The sequence below is a fragment of the Rhea pennata genome, chromosome 3 (assembly GCF_028389875.1).
Source record: "Rhea pennata isolate bPtePen1 chromosome 3, bPtePen1.pri, whole genome shotgun sequence".
Taxonomy (NCBI): Eukaryota; Metazoa; Chordata; class Aves; order Rheiformes; family Rheidae; genus Rhea; species Rhea pennata.
In genome coordinates, this window is record NC_084665.1 from 16,736,418 (window position 1) to 16,754,909 (window position 18,492).

At 36.1% G+C, this 18,492-nt stretch overlaps 1 protein-coding gene across 3 annotated transcripts in view; it reads left to right on the top strand.

The window, feature by feature from the left end:
• The window catches only part of LOC134138276 (neurexin-1), a 463,858-nt gene that overhangs the window by 31,166 nt on the left and 414,200 nt on the right, over positions 1–18,492 (top strand). For all 3 annotated transcript variants that reach the window (XM_062571701.1, XM_062571700.1, XM_062571702.1), the window contains one exon: positions 17,071–17,509. In XM_062571701.1, coding sequence (XP_062427685.1) covers positions 17,071–17,509 — 439 coding nt within the window. The remainder of the gene's footprint in view (positions 1–17,070; positions 17,510–18,492) is intronic.

Here is an 18,492-nt window from a genome sequence, read left to right on the forward strand (position 1 = left end):
TGAGATCTCAATTCTTTAAACCCTTTCTGATAATGTAACGACCAATTTAAAAAAAAAGAAAAGGTGTTTTTTTGTGAGACAGTGTGGGGGAAAAGGTGTTCTCAGTGTAGGCTTTTTTTTCCAGCATCAGCAAATACTAATTTCTCTGACAGATACTTGGAACGTGCAAAGAAATGCAGTAGTCCAAAGGAAGCAAACCTGCATTTGGACACAGCAAAACTGATCTGCTGAGAGGAAAAAAATGTCTCTTTCCGTAACAATAACTATAAATATTTGAAGAGTGTAAAAGCTAAAGCACAGAAGCACAAGGGGAGTAATGCAATGAGATTGCTAAAGTGAAAATTCAGATTGGCTGAGTATTAGGGGAAAATGACTGACAGGAAGAATAGATTGCGTAGTGGAGCACTGTCCCAAAGGAACTGGTAAAAGCCTCATCTCAGGCTTCACTGAGAGACTTCAGAGTAGACTGAATAAAGCAGCAAAAGCTATTCTGTGGAGAACTCTGCTGCTCTTGGAGAGAGGTGTGCTAGAAGGCTTAATAGTTTTTCTACATTTCTGGCCATGCTTTAGAGATATGCTTTGGTTTTTGGCTTGTTGAAAATAGTTCTGTAACATCTCCTCCGTTTCCTACTCCATGGAGCAGAGTGAGTTTGTGTTCATATAAATTTAGTAAATAAATTTCCTATAACAATATTTATATATACATTATTCATTACACTCTTCTGCAATACAGACTGCTCAAAAGAAGAGGAGGAAATAGGGAAGTGTGAAAGGTAAAGGGACAGGGTGCTTGCGTGCTGGCAGAGGGAGTGTTAGAGCAAGAAACCATAGAATCATAGAATCACAGAATCGGTCAGCTTGGAAGGGACCTCTGGAGATCATCTAGTCCAACCTCCCTGCTCACCAAGGTCACCTAGAGCATGTCAGACAGGGTTGCATCCAGGCGGGCCTTGAAGATCTCCAGAGAAGGAGACTCCACAACCTCTCTGGGCAACCTGTGCCAGTGCTCCGTCACTCTCACAGGGAAGAAATTCCCCCTCACGGTCAGGCGGAACTGCCTGTGCTTCAATTTCTGCCCATTGCCTCTTGTCCTGTCACATGGGACAGCTGAAAAGAGTTTGTCCCCGTCCCCTTGTCACCCTCCCTTCAGGTACTTGTAGACATTGATCATATTCCCCCCTCAGGCTTCTCTTCCCCAGGCAGAAGAGGCCCAGCTCTCGCAGCCGTTCCTCATAGGGCAACTCTGGAAGTTGCCTGACTTGGTGATTTCACTGTGACCCAATTTTCCTCCTTTATTTCTAGTCTGTTTTTGACTACATTCTAGAATGTATGAGTGTTCCTGATATTAATAATGACTTTAAAAGATATAGCTTAAAGTGATCCAAAGGAAATAAATGCAGAGGATTTTAAGAACATACTTCCTTAAGGGCATTGACCTTCAGCAAAAACACTTTATCAGCCAGATGCTAATAGCATTTCTTCATTGACTTGTGTATGCTTTGCATAGGCACAAGCTGGAATTAATAAAATGGTGCTCAGTTTTTTAAGAATTAATTCCATTCCAGTGCATAGGATTTTATGAAATTTGAAATACTAATAGGAAAGGCACCATTTTCATACTGAATAGCACTCAATATCCATAAAATTTTGATGGTAATATGCTGGTTTGGAGCCTGAAAATGACATATAGTCAGTTATCAATTATATATTACTCCTTTCCTCTATCAAGAAGTGCCTAAGAGGAAGGAACTAAAAATACTCATGGACGAGTTTGGGGTCTCTTAGTGTGGAGTCAGGCAACACCTCTGGTGTGCCTGTTGTCTGCCTGTTGTTCCCATGTCCTTTCTCCCCTCTTGTTTTTACTGAGCTTCTATGGAGGTGGCAGAGCTTGGAAATGAATGAGAGTTTCCTGAGCTCTGCATTAGATATTCGACATAATTAGCATAAAGAACTATCTGTTCCTTCTCATTCAGGCAGTTCGTATGGATGGAGCTTATTTTGTGTGCAAAGCGTGGAAGAACACATCCCAGTCTTCCTCCCCTCTCATCCCACATGCCCAATGTGTATATGTTTCTTAGATGATACTAGGCTGCAGGTCAGCCACTGCTGTGTTCATAAATATTCATACCTATATAGATGGGAATGAAATAACTGACAGGTTAACAGAAAGTAAATACTCAGCAATGTCAGGATTAAAATAGAAATGTGCAAGATACAGGAAGAACTGCTTCAAGAAAATATTTGAAAAGAAAATAATTTGCAGCTTTCATCAGTCACTATATTTGGAAAATTTGAAACATTTTCCTCTCTGTGAGAGGAAATTAAAAAGGTGGCAAAATGCATATCCAATTTCCAGAGAGGGCCAATAAACATACAGAAGTTGCCAGAAATGATGAAGAAGATGTTGATGATTTTTGTTTCTTCAGAATCACAGCATAGAAATTCTCAAATTTTCACTGTCCTGGACATTATAAGGGCTGCAAACCTTGTTTAAAAGTAACATTTCTATGTATTTAGATGCTTGCAGCCTGCGTTCCCCAGTGCATTAGACAAAATTCTCTTTCCCTTACTGAAAAATATTCATCTTTTTAAGATGATATAATACGGAACTCCAGGAAGTAAAAATTTGAAATATACTACTGATATATTCCCCTTTTCCCCATTAAGTGGTAATATGTAACATTACCAAGAGCTATTAGGTGATGTGTTACACTACATTATAATAACAGACAGAGCTATAGGAATGTATTATTGTAATGCATAGGCAGAGGCCAAAGCTTTGTGGTAAAATTGGGAGGTTTGAACAGTTAGACATCCACTTTCTTTGTGAGATGTACTAATTTTCTAATTTCTTACTGGTAATGTGATACTTGCATTTTTGTGAAGACTGCAGGAATTACCTCGTTTATTCTGTGCTGCTCTGTTGGGACTCTGTTTGCTATTTATGCTGTTTGCTATTAGGCACAGACACAAACATCACCGGATTGATTAGAAAATCTTTTCATTGCTGTAAAATGGCACTGGATCATACTGTTTGTGAACTTTGCGTTTAAGTTCATACCAATTGGCAATTAGCATTTTTGTGCTTTTGCAGCTTTTTCTGAATCTAGCATGATTAAAGTGGTTGAAAATCATTCATTCAGTAGAAAACAGTTGGATTAACTATGATTGTGATTGTTGCCTCACATGATTTGTTCTAGTAGTTGTAATTTCTCTTTTTCAGGCTTGTAATAGTAAAAGTAAATAGAAAGTTTCTACTGAATGTTCTTGGATAAATGTAGTATCATCTTTGGTGGCTTGCAGAATTGTATTTTAAAAGCTAGAAGTCCAACACACGCACGCAAGAACATATATAATTGTTATTAAAAATAGAATAAAAGCAGAGGTGAACAATGTGAAATGTCTCCCTCCTCCCCTCACCTCCCCCCCAAAAGAAGAAATACAATACAGAATTACAGAAAGTGGGGTCTTTTAGTAACGGATTCTAATAAGGATGCAACTTTAAAAATTATTATTCACATAGGAAATAACAAGGAATAGTGACTCTAAGATTCTGTTACTCTCCTTTCTTAGGCAAATTTTAAAACAAGAATTGTAACATCCAGTTACTTGAAATGTAGTGTTAATGCTATAAAATTAACATGATTATATGTGTGTGTGCGCTCACACACATATACACACCCACATTTATGTATATATAAAACTTGCTTTCTTTCCAAGACTAATTCTTGACAAACAACTTCATTTACTTAAGAGCTACTGAGGACTGAGATGATTCTTTGGCCTCATATGACAGGTGGTTCCTGAATTATGACTGACCAGCGTGAAAGTAATAATGAGACAAAAAACTGCTTTTAAACTTTTCAGGTAGTAATGATTAATGTAGACTTCAAAACGTGCTTTTAACGTTTGATGCATAGAATGTTTACAGATATCTATATATCTGTATATCCTTATTGAGCCAATCCCAGTATCATCTTTTTGTCAAAGTAAAAATACAACTGTTCTTTGGCTTTTCACATTTATATTGGCATGTTTGGGTTAAGGTAGATTGATATTTTCCCTTGATTTTCATATAAACCTTTTTATATAAATGTCTTCTTATTATAATATGCTCACATAAGCATATTCTTTATTCAGAAGCTGATTATCAGTATTTCATATATTTGCAATGCTAAATGTGTTTCTAGTCTAAGAATACTTATCTTGATATCAGATTCCTCTTTATTAATTATTACATAATTAATTACTTAATAACATGTTATTTCTTTACATAATTGTAAAATTCAGATATTTTAAGTTGCAAATATTATTATTATTATGCCTATGAAAAATGCAAGGAGCTATAAAGAAAGTTGAAAATATAGTTAAGTAACTTACTTGATGAAAAGCTTAGATATTTTGGGCTGCCTATCTACACACAAACAAAATTATCAGCAAACCTACCACAGTAATTGTCTGTGAAAATGTAGCTACATTTTGGGGGTCCCATTTTTATCAGTGTCAAGCAGTGAAATGTTGATCATATTGAAATTGGTAAGAAAACTTCTGTTCAACATTATTGCAGCTTAGCAGCTATAGTAGAGATAAGTGGGATGGCATTTTTGATCTTTCTTTCCTTTACAAAAGAAATGGATTTTGTGATGCTCGAATATTTTGTAAGAAGATCTTAGTTTATTGGTCATAACCCATGAAGTAGTCGTGATGCCAGTTGATGCCTTTGGGAAAGATAGTATTTTGCAATCCTTTATTCAGGTATGAAATAAAAATGGCAAACTTAAAGCTAAATAAAAGTTAAGAACAGATACTCCACATTTAAATAAACCGTATTATTCAGTTTGCCAACCTCCCTTTTCTTACAAGCTTAGAAGGAGTTTTTGAGAAGTAGAAAAGTTAGTCTTTTCTGTGAGATCAAGATAAAAAATTTATAAATAGCTTGACTTATTGCAAAAATCATACCATGGGACCACTAAATCTGTTGAGTCAATGATTATTAATATCAAGGATGGCCTAAGAGTTTCAGTTCCCGAGCTCGTCTTTTGAAAGTGTTTTGCAGAACTCAGCTGGGAGGGGAACCATGCTGAGAGGTCAGAGACGGAAGAACGTGCAAAATGTCCTTCAATGGGTACTGGTTATACCATTATCTTTTTGTAAGTTCAGTCACGTTGTTTGTGTCAAAAATGAAACTTTAGGGAAGAGAATATTGCATTTAAGAAAAGACAGATTTTTGAATCTTCCCAGTTGAACACTCATCTTCTCAAATTGCGCTGATTTGTTTGGAAATATCCTCGCACTGTGTTTGAAAGAAGGCTTACCTCTTGCATCCAAAGTGAAGCCATTCACTTTAAAGAAAGAGAATAGCGTTTCGAAGCATTTTCTTAGTTTGAAAATTTGGAAGGATTTTTCCGTTTACTTCAGAAGTTTTTCAGATTTTTCTGAAAATTAAAAAGACTTCTTAGGTTTGTGCTATGTGTGTATTTTCCATCATTCAGTTTTCTTATATAAAAGGATTCCAGTTAAAGGCTGTATTTTCAAAAGAGTATTTGAGAGTTTGGTCAAGGGCTTGAATGCATATTTTTGCATACCATACCTCCACAGGTAATCTCTGAACATTATCACCATTTTTCACTTGAGGAAAAGTCTGTTACTTGCCTACGCAGATAGAAGCCCTGAAGGGTTCTAAAAACAAAGTGGTACACAAAGTGAAATACATATTTTGAAAGTTCTCCTGTGGCTGTTAAGCTGAAGCTTTCAGGAAATGCCAGGCATGTTTGTTCATATTTATAAAGGCTTCTCTTCTCCTGTGTATCAGCAGTGGATGGCAACCTAATAGAACCCTTCACCAAAAAAGAACCAGGTACAAAAATGACCTGCATATAAATGGGAAATGACATGATCAGTTATTTGCTTTATAAGAATGAATTATTAATGCTCTAGTTTCTGAAGAAAATTCTGCTGTTAGCCTCTCGGTATCTCTCGTTTTCATGAAAGCCAAACGATTCCCGAGACAAGACCAGATTGCCTGGCATCTGGCAGATCTGGGCGCCCTTTTATTTCCTGACTGCGTCTCATGGGGAACACAGCGGGAGTTAGCCTCACACCTTAGCACTATTTATTGGCATGTACTAAGATTAATAACCTGCAGAGATAATTTTCCACAGTTTTGAAACTTAAGCTCACTGGATTTTTTTTTTTCAAATAACTTTTTTTTAGTCAGAATGAAACTACTCTGAATTCCTTTCTTACAGAAACAGAAATGTCTTTCCTCTGTGGGCTACAGTAATCATGTGGCTAAAAGTCGCATTGACTTTAAACTTCCTATCTATTATCTTGTAATGAACTAGTTAAATTTATGAGAGAGTACTTACAGCTTGATGCTTAGTTGTGAATCATTTTTTATTTATTAGGCTTTCTCAGAGTCTTTAACCAGTATGTACTGGTTTCAGTGGAACATAGGCCACGCAATAGATAGCAGAATTTTGAACATAATTTTGGCTGATTTTTCCAAAGAAAGTGGTTGTTGTAAGTCTTTGCACAACCTTATGTTATTACTTTATCTGTTTTAGAATGGAGTTGTGCTGAGAGGAGCACAAACAATAGCTAATAATATAGGTGTGGCTGCTCAAAGTCTTTCTCTAGATTTCATGTACACCATTTGATTTTCATTTATGCATAATTCAACTTACATCCTGTATGTAGACCCAATAAAATATTTTAATAAAAGCAGTCAGAAAATTATTTTTGTCCAAGAAAAAAACAGTTTTATTTTTCCCTCTTTTCTAAAGTGGTATTTTGGAACATTACAAAATATGTTTGATGTAAAAGGTAGCTTCAAGTTGAAACCTTTATTTGAAAAGGAAGGAAGAACATTTAAAGAGGAAACCAGATCTTAGAGCACTGATGAGATAGGTGATTAATTTATGTCAGCAAAATGGGGAAATGAGAAATGTTTGATTGCCTTTACTGTACTAAGAATTAGTGCTTTTTATAAGTATTTTCTGAATAAACACTGTGGAGTGTTTTTATGTGACAGAGACATATCCAGAAGCAAAGATATATTAGGAAACCAATGATATTTGCTGAACAGTACACTATTTAAAGCTTGCATATATTTTTAGGTCACTTAGATTAGAGTAGCTAGTAATACCTGTGTATAAATACTTGTTTGTAGTTCACTGCATGGCAAACTGCTTGTGTTGAATGTTGTTAGATGCAGTTGATGTAGTATTTTATGTTTTTATTCAATATCTGTCAAAAGAATTTATTTTGCTAGAGGCTGAGGACCTGTTTTCAGAATGAAGCAAAAGGAGATTTTATTGTCTGGTGTTTCTGGGCACTAAGCAGGCACCAAAGTCTCAGGCTTAGAAGTTGTCCTGCAGAATCAGATCCTTACTTAAGCACACATCTCTGATCCATTCTCACTACAGTGAGATACCACCCGCTGAAAAATCATGTAATGTATCCCTGTTCTTTATCATTACATTAATTTGAGTTAGTTCTGCAGGTTTATTTTTGAAGACGGCTTTAGCCTCAGTGAGGTTTATTAACATAAAGATGGCCCATAGGTAGGTTGTGGTTAAATATACTTTATAGATAAATTTTACAAATGTCTCATGAACCCAATTCATCTTTTTCTTGAAAATTTGTAAGGTGCTTTTGGCCATACAGACTGTGCCCTACATAAGGCAATATTTGAAGTAGGAGAAAGCCCTACTTTTCCTCTTACTGCTCTGGGTAAATCCTGATTTTCTGTCATTTCAAAAAATATTGTCTGTTTAGAACAGGAATGTGAGCGTAGAATGGAGAACAGGGGAATGCACTGCTCAGTAGCCTTCTTGTGTACCAGCTTGATGCCCTGTACTTTGTGTTGAAATTACAAAATTAGCTTTGCGTGCAAAAGTGCCACATAAAACCCAGCTGTCAATTACCACAGGTATCTGAGAAGACAAAGATAACTTGAAAATGCTGATGTGTTTTCCTAAAATTACAGTATTGGAAAGCAGATGGACAAAATTGAAAGGACTTAGGAGAGGTGATAGGTGAATGTAGGCAGAAATTTTCCTGTACGTCTTCCAGGAAGACATCCATTGCAGAACAAGAGGAAAAGTAGGTATATAGCCAGGACGGGGGGTAGATTTAAAGCTGTCAAGCTGTTGTAGTAGGGCAGAAGTTAGCCAAGAGCTGCATAAGCTGTCAATATAAATCGCAAACAGAAATCAGGCACAGAGGTAGTAACCTAGTTAGGGACTGCGCTAGCTCCCAAAATGGGAGGAGGACAGTCATGGCTAGTCAGTCAATAGCCAGCTTTGCTTAATAGGTAACTGGCTGAGAAAGCCGATAAAGAAGCATCCTGGCGAGGCGGAGGCAAGCTGCACAGCCGCACAGTAGCCCTGCTGTTTCAGCCTGGGACTCGAAGGCTCTTTGCCCAGCAGAGGAACAGGGACTTCTTTCAAGGCAAGAGTCAGGAAGCCGAGCAGATGAAGCCAGCATGGAAAGCAGCCAGAAACACCCACAGCCAAGCATTAGCTATTCAGCAGCTAGATGCAAGGGTAACCTACGCAAGTGAGAGAGAAGAGGAAGAAAAAGGCAGTTGGGCATTTATTATTCTGGAAAAGTAATAAGGTTAAAAGACATCAGCTGGCAGCTTAGTGTTATACTGAAGGGAGAGGCTTAGGGAAAGAAAGCTAATAAGGAGTGGAATAAAACTCCTTTATTTCTCCAAAGGGCATACAGAACTGATGTTCTGCATTTAACTAATTGAAGCCTATAGCTCTTTTTATATGTCTTTACAAACCTGTTTAATATGGAAAAGATTTGCTCAAATGTTTCCAGACATGCAGAGTTACATGTATTGATAACTGATTTTTTTTTCCAGCAAGTTTTCATTATACATGCATTATATCTCCAGATCACTGACCTCCCAGACTTAGATCCTACTTGTCTCCATTTTGGCCTTTCCCTTTAATCTACTTCATTCATCTACTGCATTTGTGCCCACTTTCATACAACTCCTACACCAATTAAAAGTGATTCTGTTTTTAAGTACTTCTGTCACGTTGCCCTCACTTGAGTTGAGATTTCCTTACCTTAATTGATTTTAGATTTATATTTTTGTTGTCCTTTTCCATCATTTGTTTCCTTATTTTCTAACATTAAATTTAAATCTACAGGGTGGTAAAAATTGGAAAAATCCAACATATAGTGAGGGTTATGTTTAAGAAACAAGGCTTGAACCCTACTGTGGTAATTGCTCTTTTCTGCTTTACAGCTCCTCTTCCTTACAATCCCTAGAGAATTCTTGTGCTTGATCTTGAGCAGGAATTGTCAACAAAGAAGAGGAAATATAGCATATTTTTAACTTTTCTGTAGACTTAAATTATTTGATAACTCTTGCTGCGCTGAAAAAGGAAAGGGAGAAAATAGCTAAAACTCAGCACGACAAATGAGTCTCCTAGTAGCCCTTTCTGTTCCCAAGCAGTCACTGGAGGTAGTACATTAGCTGTTTTGTTCCCTAGATTTCATGTAATGCATTAATGCGAATCTTCTTTTGCCTTAAAGAATCCATTTTTTCTTCCTTTTGGTGATTTTTGTTTCTATTGTTTTTATTTTGTGATTTATGTCTTGGTGATGGCTTTATTCCCTCTTGGGAGCCAATTTAGCTTCTGTGGAACCAACTTCTTCCTAAATTCTGCAATTTAGATATTGCCAAGAAATTTCTATGAGTCTTTGCCATGGGAAATTCAAATTAGGAAAAAAAAAGGAACCTTAAAACAGAAAACATAGCAACCACAGTCAGAAAAATTTAGCAGTCTGGCAGCTGACAGCAGGATGTACAAAGAATAACAAAATAATATATTGAAAAAAAAATCTTCAAAAGACTTGTGTCCGCAGCCCAGTGAAAAACCTAACAAGAAGCCTATTATCAAGGCTGTTAGAAGACAATGTTTATTTTCAAACTTTAGCTAGTTTAACACATTAAGCAATATGCCAATAAGCTACTCACTCCATGGAAGCGACATAAAAAGTTGTTCTCTAGCATTCTCTTTCGATGTCTGTATTAAAGCAGTCTGTGAGAGGGAGGAAGGAAGCAAGCAAGTAGTTCTGGTGTCAGTGTTCAAAACTCCAGCAGAAGAGACTAGTTTGCCCACAAAGTCAAGTAATTCCCATTGTATCACTTTCATAAACAAGTGACTTTCCCAGTACTGCACAGTATTCTGAAGAAAAACAAGTAAAGCAAATTTCTGAAAACTACTCTATAAAATTCACGAAGATATTTTCATTATTATTTATACACTGATTCAGTTAGTACAGGATTGCTTTCTACAGTTGTAATTACCACCTTGTTAATTGCCTTAGAATCATTAAGGTAACTTCCCTATGTCAATTTGTGAGTTATTTGTTTCTCTAATTTTTACATTTTTTTAACATTGATGTTTTGGAATAGGGCAGTGATGGTTTTTAGATATTCCACAGTGATGGAATCGCATACATTAGGATTTTTTAAAGCATTCTTTTCTTTTGTCTTTCTGGAATTTGCAGACATATGATAATAAGCAATTTGAATAGAACATGTATTTGTGTGCATTAAGTCTGTCTGTTTTCAGTGAACACAGGTTTTAATTTGTCTGATGTACAGTGTAACCTTTAACATGGTAGAGCATGAGCGCAGAAGACATTCACATTGCTTAGTTAGAGAAACAATAAATATCACAAAAGTATTGTCTCTGGTTAGCCATTCAACATAGCACTAAAGTACTAGGTAAGCATGTTATCATAGCACAGCATACTAGACTTTTATATTTACATTGAGACATATATTATTCCAGCCCAGCTTTTACTGAATGTAGCTTTTGACCAGATTGGACACATTTTATTTTTGTATTTTAATAGGCAACTCTATTAGTCTACAGTGCATATCAGAAAGCTCTTTTAATATATTTTTTTTTTTGTCATACTAGATGCTGGCTTTTTGCGTCTTCCTAAAACAGAAAACTTTGAGACACTTCTCCTCCTCTCTCAAAAAAGGCAAAATTCTTATGGGAAATGCTTGTATAAACAGGACTTGAGGATTTGAGATGAAATTCCCCTAGACTCAGTGCAAACTGTGGTCTTCATTCGAGTTTCTACCCTATGAGGAAATGATATATCCATTTTACAGCAACGCAAGGAAAGTTAGGTTGACTGAGAATCATTCAGATGCAGGTTAAACCCAACTCCCTGGCTTCTAATAACAACAATTATTCTAATTATTTGTTTCTTTCTAGCTGGTAGTCTAAAGTACTCTGTGAGGAGTATATCTGGTTTTAAAACTTTTTTGTTATATCTAGAACTATAAGCAGTACAACAAAGACTATGGTCAAAATATAAGAACCATGTATTAGTCTTGAAAAAAATCTCATTTTCCTTCCTATGTTAAAAATGCCACTACTTGGAGAGGGAACAGGACAAATATAGTTGTTTTGTGTGATTCCATGTATTAAACATTTTCCTGTTGGTTAACTCAAGCAAGTACTCCTTTGACTTAGACAATCTTTACTCTTCTGTCCCAGTGGAAGAGCCAAACACAATTTCAGTAGAGTAAAGAGACTGTAACTTATTTCCACTCTACAGTTTTGGATACTCTGAGTGGACAGGAAGAAGAGGCAGAAGGATGACTTGAAACTCCTAGATATATGTTCCATCAGATTTATGGCACTATAGTAGATCACTAGACAGCTCTTCTTTTTTCAGATATATTAAATCAATATTTTCTTCAAGCTGAAACTTGCAGAGCAGTTTCCCAGACCTTCTTAATTCATCTAAAATAATTCAGCAAAATGCATGTGCAGTCATTTTCTCCAGGTGTTTGTGTTTCTAGACCATGCAACCATATCCTGTTGTCCTGAGATTTATCTCCCACTCAGTGGGACCCTATAGACTGCTTTTTTCTTTTGCTGCTGAGAATGAATTCCCTCCTGAAAGCAACACTGCTCCAACTCGTGAAACTGAAAACATTTAATTTGAGGGTGAATAAATTGTTTCCTTGGTACTTTCATTATACCTGCTAATCTTTTGTCTATGTTCTCAAAGAAATAACAAAAAGTAGGTCTGTAAAATGTTGAATAATCTTGGAGGCTTGAATACCTGTTATCATTCATATTACAGCCTTCATATTGTGTTCAGAAACAAACCCTGTTGCAAACATTTGAACTGTGGCTCTTTAAGTTCTGCGTAAATTATCTGTAGTTTGTTGTGCTCTTTGATATATTCATTTTGGGCCTTGGAAATGAATTGAGGAATATTAGCAAAATGACAAGTTTCCTTTGAGAAACTGACATTCAAGGATTAGTTCAAAACCATTCAGTGACTGCAGGGAATACCAAAAAATACATGATGACTTTCATTGCGTGGTTTTGCATTTAGAAGTCTGAAGAATATAAAACTATGTGTACTGGACAGTTCTCAGTAAATACTGAAATTCTTAATAAATTCTAATGACTGTTTAAGCAGGCTCAAAAAATTGCCTCAGGCTTAGCTTATGGTACGTCTTATTCCTACAATTTTTAGTATCAGTCAGTAATCTTCTATTGACTTCAATGTGCAGCATAAAATCATAGATTAGCAGCACCTGCCTAAACCATTTTGTATGATGCTAGTTTCCATATTAGAGAGTTAAAAATCACTGTTTACACTGAAGTTGTAGTAACTAGGTAATTAGGTTTTGTGAAGACATGAAAATTTTGCTGAATAATAACATAAGGATGGGTGTGGTTCACTTTTTTAACAAATCTTTAAAAAAGATAGGATTCATTCATTCATTCAAACTGGATTTAGAAAAATGATTTCTCTCACCTCCCCATTCAGTAAACAGACAAACTTTTCAGAGCAAAATCATAATATAGATACTCTGAACTGCTAGTTTCTGTTTGATTCTAGAGGAAAAATATATGCCACAAATTAGACGATATTATTAGCTCCATAAGGATCTTTTTCTTAAATTATTTTTAAACCATTAATTTGCTATATGAAATAAATTATCTATTCCAATTTTAAGGCCTTTGATCATAATGATTGAGAGCCTGTCACTGCTCAGTATTCTGAAATACTGATTTCAGATTCATCATTGCTTCACTGATAATATTTACATAAGCAAAGAAATATAAAACAATATTTCCTGTGGGGAGGGCTGTACTTTGAATTGAAAATGATGTTCAAATCTTGATTCTTTTACTTTTTTTCCTGATTTTAAATTTCATAGACTGAGTATCAGCATTGTAATATTTTGCTTTTCTGAGTGGATCAAGAAAGTAGCCCAAATTGGTAAAGTTCTCCTCTTAATAAGGTTTTTATTATATTAAGCTTTTAAATTGATATTTGAAGTGTCATGTATATGGGATGAACATTATATTTCTTGCCCTCTCCCTCACCTTTCCTCAAAGGAAAAAATACTTCTTATGTTTATACATTAGCAATATATTGATATGTTTTTACTTCTGGCTGTACATTTTTCATTTTTGTGGGCACCTTCTGTGACCACTGGTGAGATCTATAGTGAATTCCTAATATCTTGCTGGAGTTCATTGCCTAGTTAGGGCCCTGGCTCCCAATAAAACTTACATGGCATGTCTTAGAGAGACATGAATTAATTCTGCTTATGCTCCAAGATGACCACAAGCCATTTTAAAGAGAGTGCTGAGCCTAAGTTAATGTTTGTTGTCACTTAGCTGGACTTCTTAAAACTCAGCAGTGTGGTATCACAAGTTACCTCGTGTGTGGCTGGGCTTAGATGGTGGCAAAGGGAGCGCACATCTTGTTGTAAAATGCTTTGAAGGTATTTCTTCTCTCTTCTGGAAAACAAATTTGTTCCTTGTGTGGAGAGTTCTGCTGCAAGTGAGGAGGGGAATTGCTAGCTGCTTTTTTGTTGTTGTTGTTGTTGCTGTTTTTGTTTTTATCTTGGGAGTTTAAGTGACTTTTTGCAGTTTCCGAGAATGAAGTTATTGGATATTTTAAAGAGTGAGGTCTTGAATCTTACTTAATATTATGCGGAACCAGTACAGTGAATGGAAGGCAGATTCAAGGTGCTCTTAATAACACAGTACAGTTCTCTGAGGGCTAGCAATTTCATGCTCTCGAAAATTATATTGTTGTTGCTTAAGTATGAGAGTGAGCCAGCAAGCTATTCCTAGCGGCAGGCCAATAGAGGCTAGCAGAGAACATAGTGGATGCAAGGACACTGCCTCGTGTGTAGGAGTAAAAGGGAGCCATGACGCCAGGATATCTCCGTATTGCAAATTACCTTCCCTTGACCGATTGTGAATCCACGTCTCTGTTCAAAGGAAGCTATATTAAGTTAACGTTAAAAAATTGTGTGTAGGGTATCCTGGGCAGAAGTAGAAGCGGATAATAATCGCTGCTATTTTAAGTACGTTTTTTCTTATGAGCTCAGTAGAACTTGTGGAAAATAATAGATAGGGAGGTAAGAAATTATCATATGCGATATTTTGAGATCCCAAAGATGTTTTAATATTGGTAGTATAAAACTCCCAGTATTTGACACTTTTAATAAAGTGTTCCAGCAAATTTTCCCTGATATGTTATAATTAACTACTTAAGAATCTGGAGACCAGTTCTTGAGAAAACTGTGGACAGTAGTTCTGTCTTTACTTTATTCATCAGCTCCTTGAACCATATTCATTCAAATGAGTTGTGAACTCAAGCCTGTGGAGCCATTTTGGACATAAAGTAATGCTTATTTGTCTGTTTGTCTACTCAGTTCTTTCTACATAGATTTTGACTATTAATTTTATTAATCGGTCAAGTAGCTTTCATAGTTCGTGAACAACCAATTCGCTTTTTAGTTTTGATTATATTAGTTTGATACCTTCCTTTGTTCGGTTGGCAGTTAGAATATTTTCCCTTCATATTCTTTGTTGTCTTAATTACTTTCATCAGCAACACCATGATGTGGCTCTAATGAGGGCTTATTTGTTCCTTCTTCTTACCACATCTGCTATCCTTAATGTAATGATTTTCAATCTGTTCTAGAAGCATTGTCCCTTGGAACTCCTCAGAATGAGGTTAAGGCTGTCTGGAATTCCTCTCCCCTAGAATGTGGCCAATGTTTCATCCGGCCAAGTATTTCCAGTTAAATACTGCCTGCCAGATTACTAACTTCTTTCTGCATTCTTCTGCCTTCTGACTTTCTTCACTGATAAGACAGGGAGTTTCCCAAGTGGGAGCTCACTTGTGCATGCTTCTTCTCCAGTAGTCTATTTTGCAACTGGAGATGTTGCAGTAATGTAAATATGGATCCTTATTCTCTGAGACTAGAAGTTAGTCAAATTCTAGTCACTTGTGAGGTCTTCACTCAAGAAGGGCAATGTTATCTGCCTGTGGCAGAACGTGCTTTCAGCTGTCAGGAGCCCACAGTAGGGATTACTAGACATCTTTGGAGGCAGCAGAGCTCCAGTGGGAGCAGCAATATTTGTTGTGAGCCCTCAATTAAAACTGAGAAACAGGCTCCCTTATTAGCTTTTAGGACATGTTTTAATGTTGTAGAATAATTCTGCCATGAATTATGATGAAATCTGCTGGGTGGAAAATGATATATTTTGAAAGAACTCAATTCCTAGAATCAAAACTATTTGATTTATTGACGATCTACTAGTTATATTTTTAGGATTCTGTTATCTCTAAACTCAATATTCCCATAGTAGCCATCACTTACGGAGTAAGACATCTTAAGCTGTATCTATTTTAGCTTTTTGATTTGAAACAATAGCGTAGTTTTGAAGTGACTCCTCCATCTCTTCCATTTACTATGTGTCTGTTCAGTTTGCAGAGTGGTTTTGATCTGTGCTCAAACTAGATTTCTTTTGGGGGGAAATAAATCCAGAAGCTCTATTCTCCAAGCGTTTAAACACCTTCTAACTTCTGATAGGGATATAAGGTCTGAAACAGTGATTGTCATTTGAACAGCTCCAGAGCACATTGTATAGTTGGATGTTTGGATCGGGGCCAGACTGCATCTAGTCCCAAACCATATTCATCTGTAGATGTAGCAGCCTCAGCACCAACTGCTTTGATCTGCCAATCTTTTGCTGTGGCTCCAAATTGCTTGCTAGCTTTTGCACAACCTTAGAAACAGAAAAGAAAGCTTTAGCTTTTGTCACCATGCACTCATATTCAGACCTTCAGGGATTTGATATTATAGCCTGGCTGTATTGTTTATTGAATAATTGAAAATATTGATAAAATACTTGTGCACACCAGTGCTACTGGAGAGCTTCATTTAAGCAGTCCTTGTACCACTGACAACATAGAAATTGCAGCAATTTCAGAATATACTGATAAAGAGTACAACCCTATCAAATGGTTATTTGATGACCAATTTCTCTAGGTAGAATAAACATGTGATCTGGAACAGGACCATTTGCTGTAGAGGTTGATTAGATTTAAACCTAGTATTGTCTTACATTTTTGTAAGAGAAATCTTCAGTCAGCTAGTGGGAAAAAATCATAAATATGTTTTTTGTCCAATTGAACTGGCTCAGAGTTTATCTTGGTTTTTGTCTGTTTTGATCCATATGATATTAGTTTTCCTGTTTTATTGCTTCATGAATAACATGGATGCTGCTATTTCTCAGCCCCAAGGACAAGTTGAAAAGATGTTAAATTATGAAATATCTGACCTTGGTACATTGAACAGAAGAGTTAAGACAAACAAAGGTTTTAGAGCAACAAGAAATCCAACACTTCTGTAACCTCAGCAGGATAGCTGTGCACAGAAGGCTTTTAAGCAACCAAGGACCACACAAGCTAATTTGCTTCTGATAGTATAAATTTTGTGCAGATTCTTCCAAATTGCTTGAATTAACTCTAGGGATATTTTTAGAGCAACTTTGTTTGGTTTAATCAGAAGTATTACTAAAGTATTAGTCAATGAAAATAGTTACTTAATTTATGTGTGTGTAAATTATCATATTCACAGCCAATCATTATTATCCTTTAAATGATCTACCTCTTCAGGATTATATCTGTTTGATTAAAATGGTCAAGTTCCTCCTAGTAATTTCTGTGCTTTGCTTGCAGGTCGTGTATAAAAATAATGATGTCAGGTTGGAGTTATCTCGGCTTGCCAAGCAAGGAGATCCTAAAATGAAGATTCATGGGGTGGTAGCATTTAAATGTGAGAATGTTGCAACCTTAGATCCAATCACATTTGAAACACCCGAGTCTTTCATCTCTTTGCCAAAGTGGAATGCCAAGAAAACAGGCTCAATATCATTTGACTTTCGTACAACTGAGCCAAATGGTCTGATTCTTTTCAGTCACGGAAAACCAAGGCACCAAAAAGATGCCAAACACCCACAGATGGTGAAGGTTGACTTCTTTGCCATTGAAATGCTTGATGGCCACCTTTACCTGCTGTTAGACATGGGATCAGGTACTATAAAAATAAAAGCCTTGCAGAAGAAGGTGAATGATGGTGAATGGTACCATGTAGACTTTCAACGGGATGGACGGTCGGGTAAGTTTCTTTTTAAATATTCAGTATGTTAAAAAATATCTGAGATAATACTGGCTATATGTGATATTACCACCATTAGAGTTGCAGGTCAATTGAAAAATAAGTGAAATAAAATAAGTCATTGTTGTCAGGTACCAGAATACAGTGATTTCCAGATTAAGATATTTTATTTTAATATTTATTGGATAATCAGGTACTTAATCTTGCAAGTAAGTCTGCTCTGTACTTCAAAAACAAACAGTAATCTCCCTCTGTGCTTACTTGTACCAAATAGCTGAAGTGGCAAGTTTCAAGAATAAAAAAAAAAAGAGAGAGAGAGAATTGCTGTAAATAATCTCTGATATTGGGAACGGTCTGCCCACAGAAACAACACGGATCTCCAGTCACGTCAGCAGACATAAGTAAATGACATGCTAATGACTGGCTAACAACACACATCAGCAGAAATGGAAATAGATGACATGACAAAATTCTGTCAGTAAGATTCGTGGTAGTTTATGGTAGTTTACTTGATGAATGGTCTTACTGAAAATGGTAACCAAAAAAAAAAAAAAAATCCTGTTCTTAATGCTACTAAAATCTGTTACAATATACAACACATTAATTAGTGAAACTGCTCTTGTGTTTCAACTGCATCTAAACTTGAGTTTATGTTGACTTCAGCAAATAATCAATATCCATTTGTTGCAGGACTGCTGTGTGGTATCTTTTCTGTAGTTCATGCCAAGATTTAGCAGGGGAAACAAAAAAAGACGTACTGTGTCTGTAGTTCAGTCCATCAAAGAATATTACAATTGACATCACTATCCAGTCTGAAGCAATGTATGCTCTGAAATTGTGTGGAAAATCTAAACTCTTTTTCTTTGGATTTTGGATCTTTTTTTCCTCTTACTTCCTTCTGGTCCTTCTGGCCTCCTTTTTTCATTACTTGCATTTATAATTGCTTTCTGAAATGTTCAGATTTTTCAAACACAGTCTCTCTT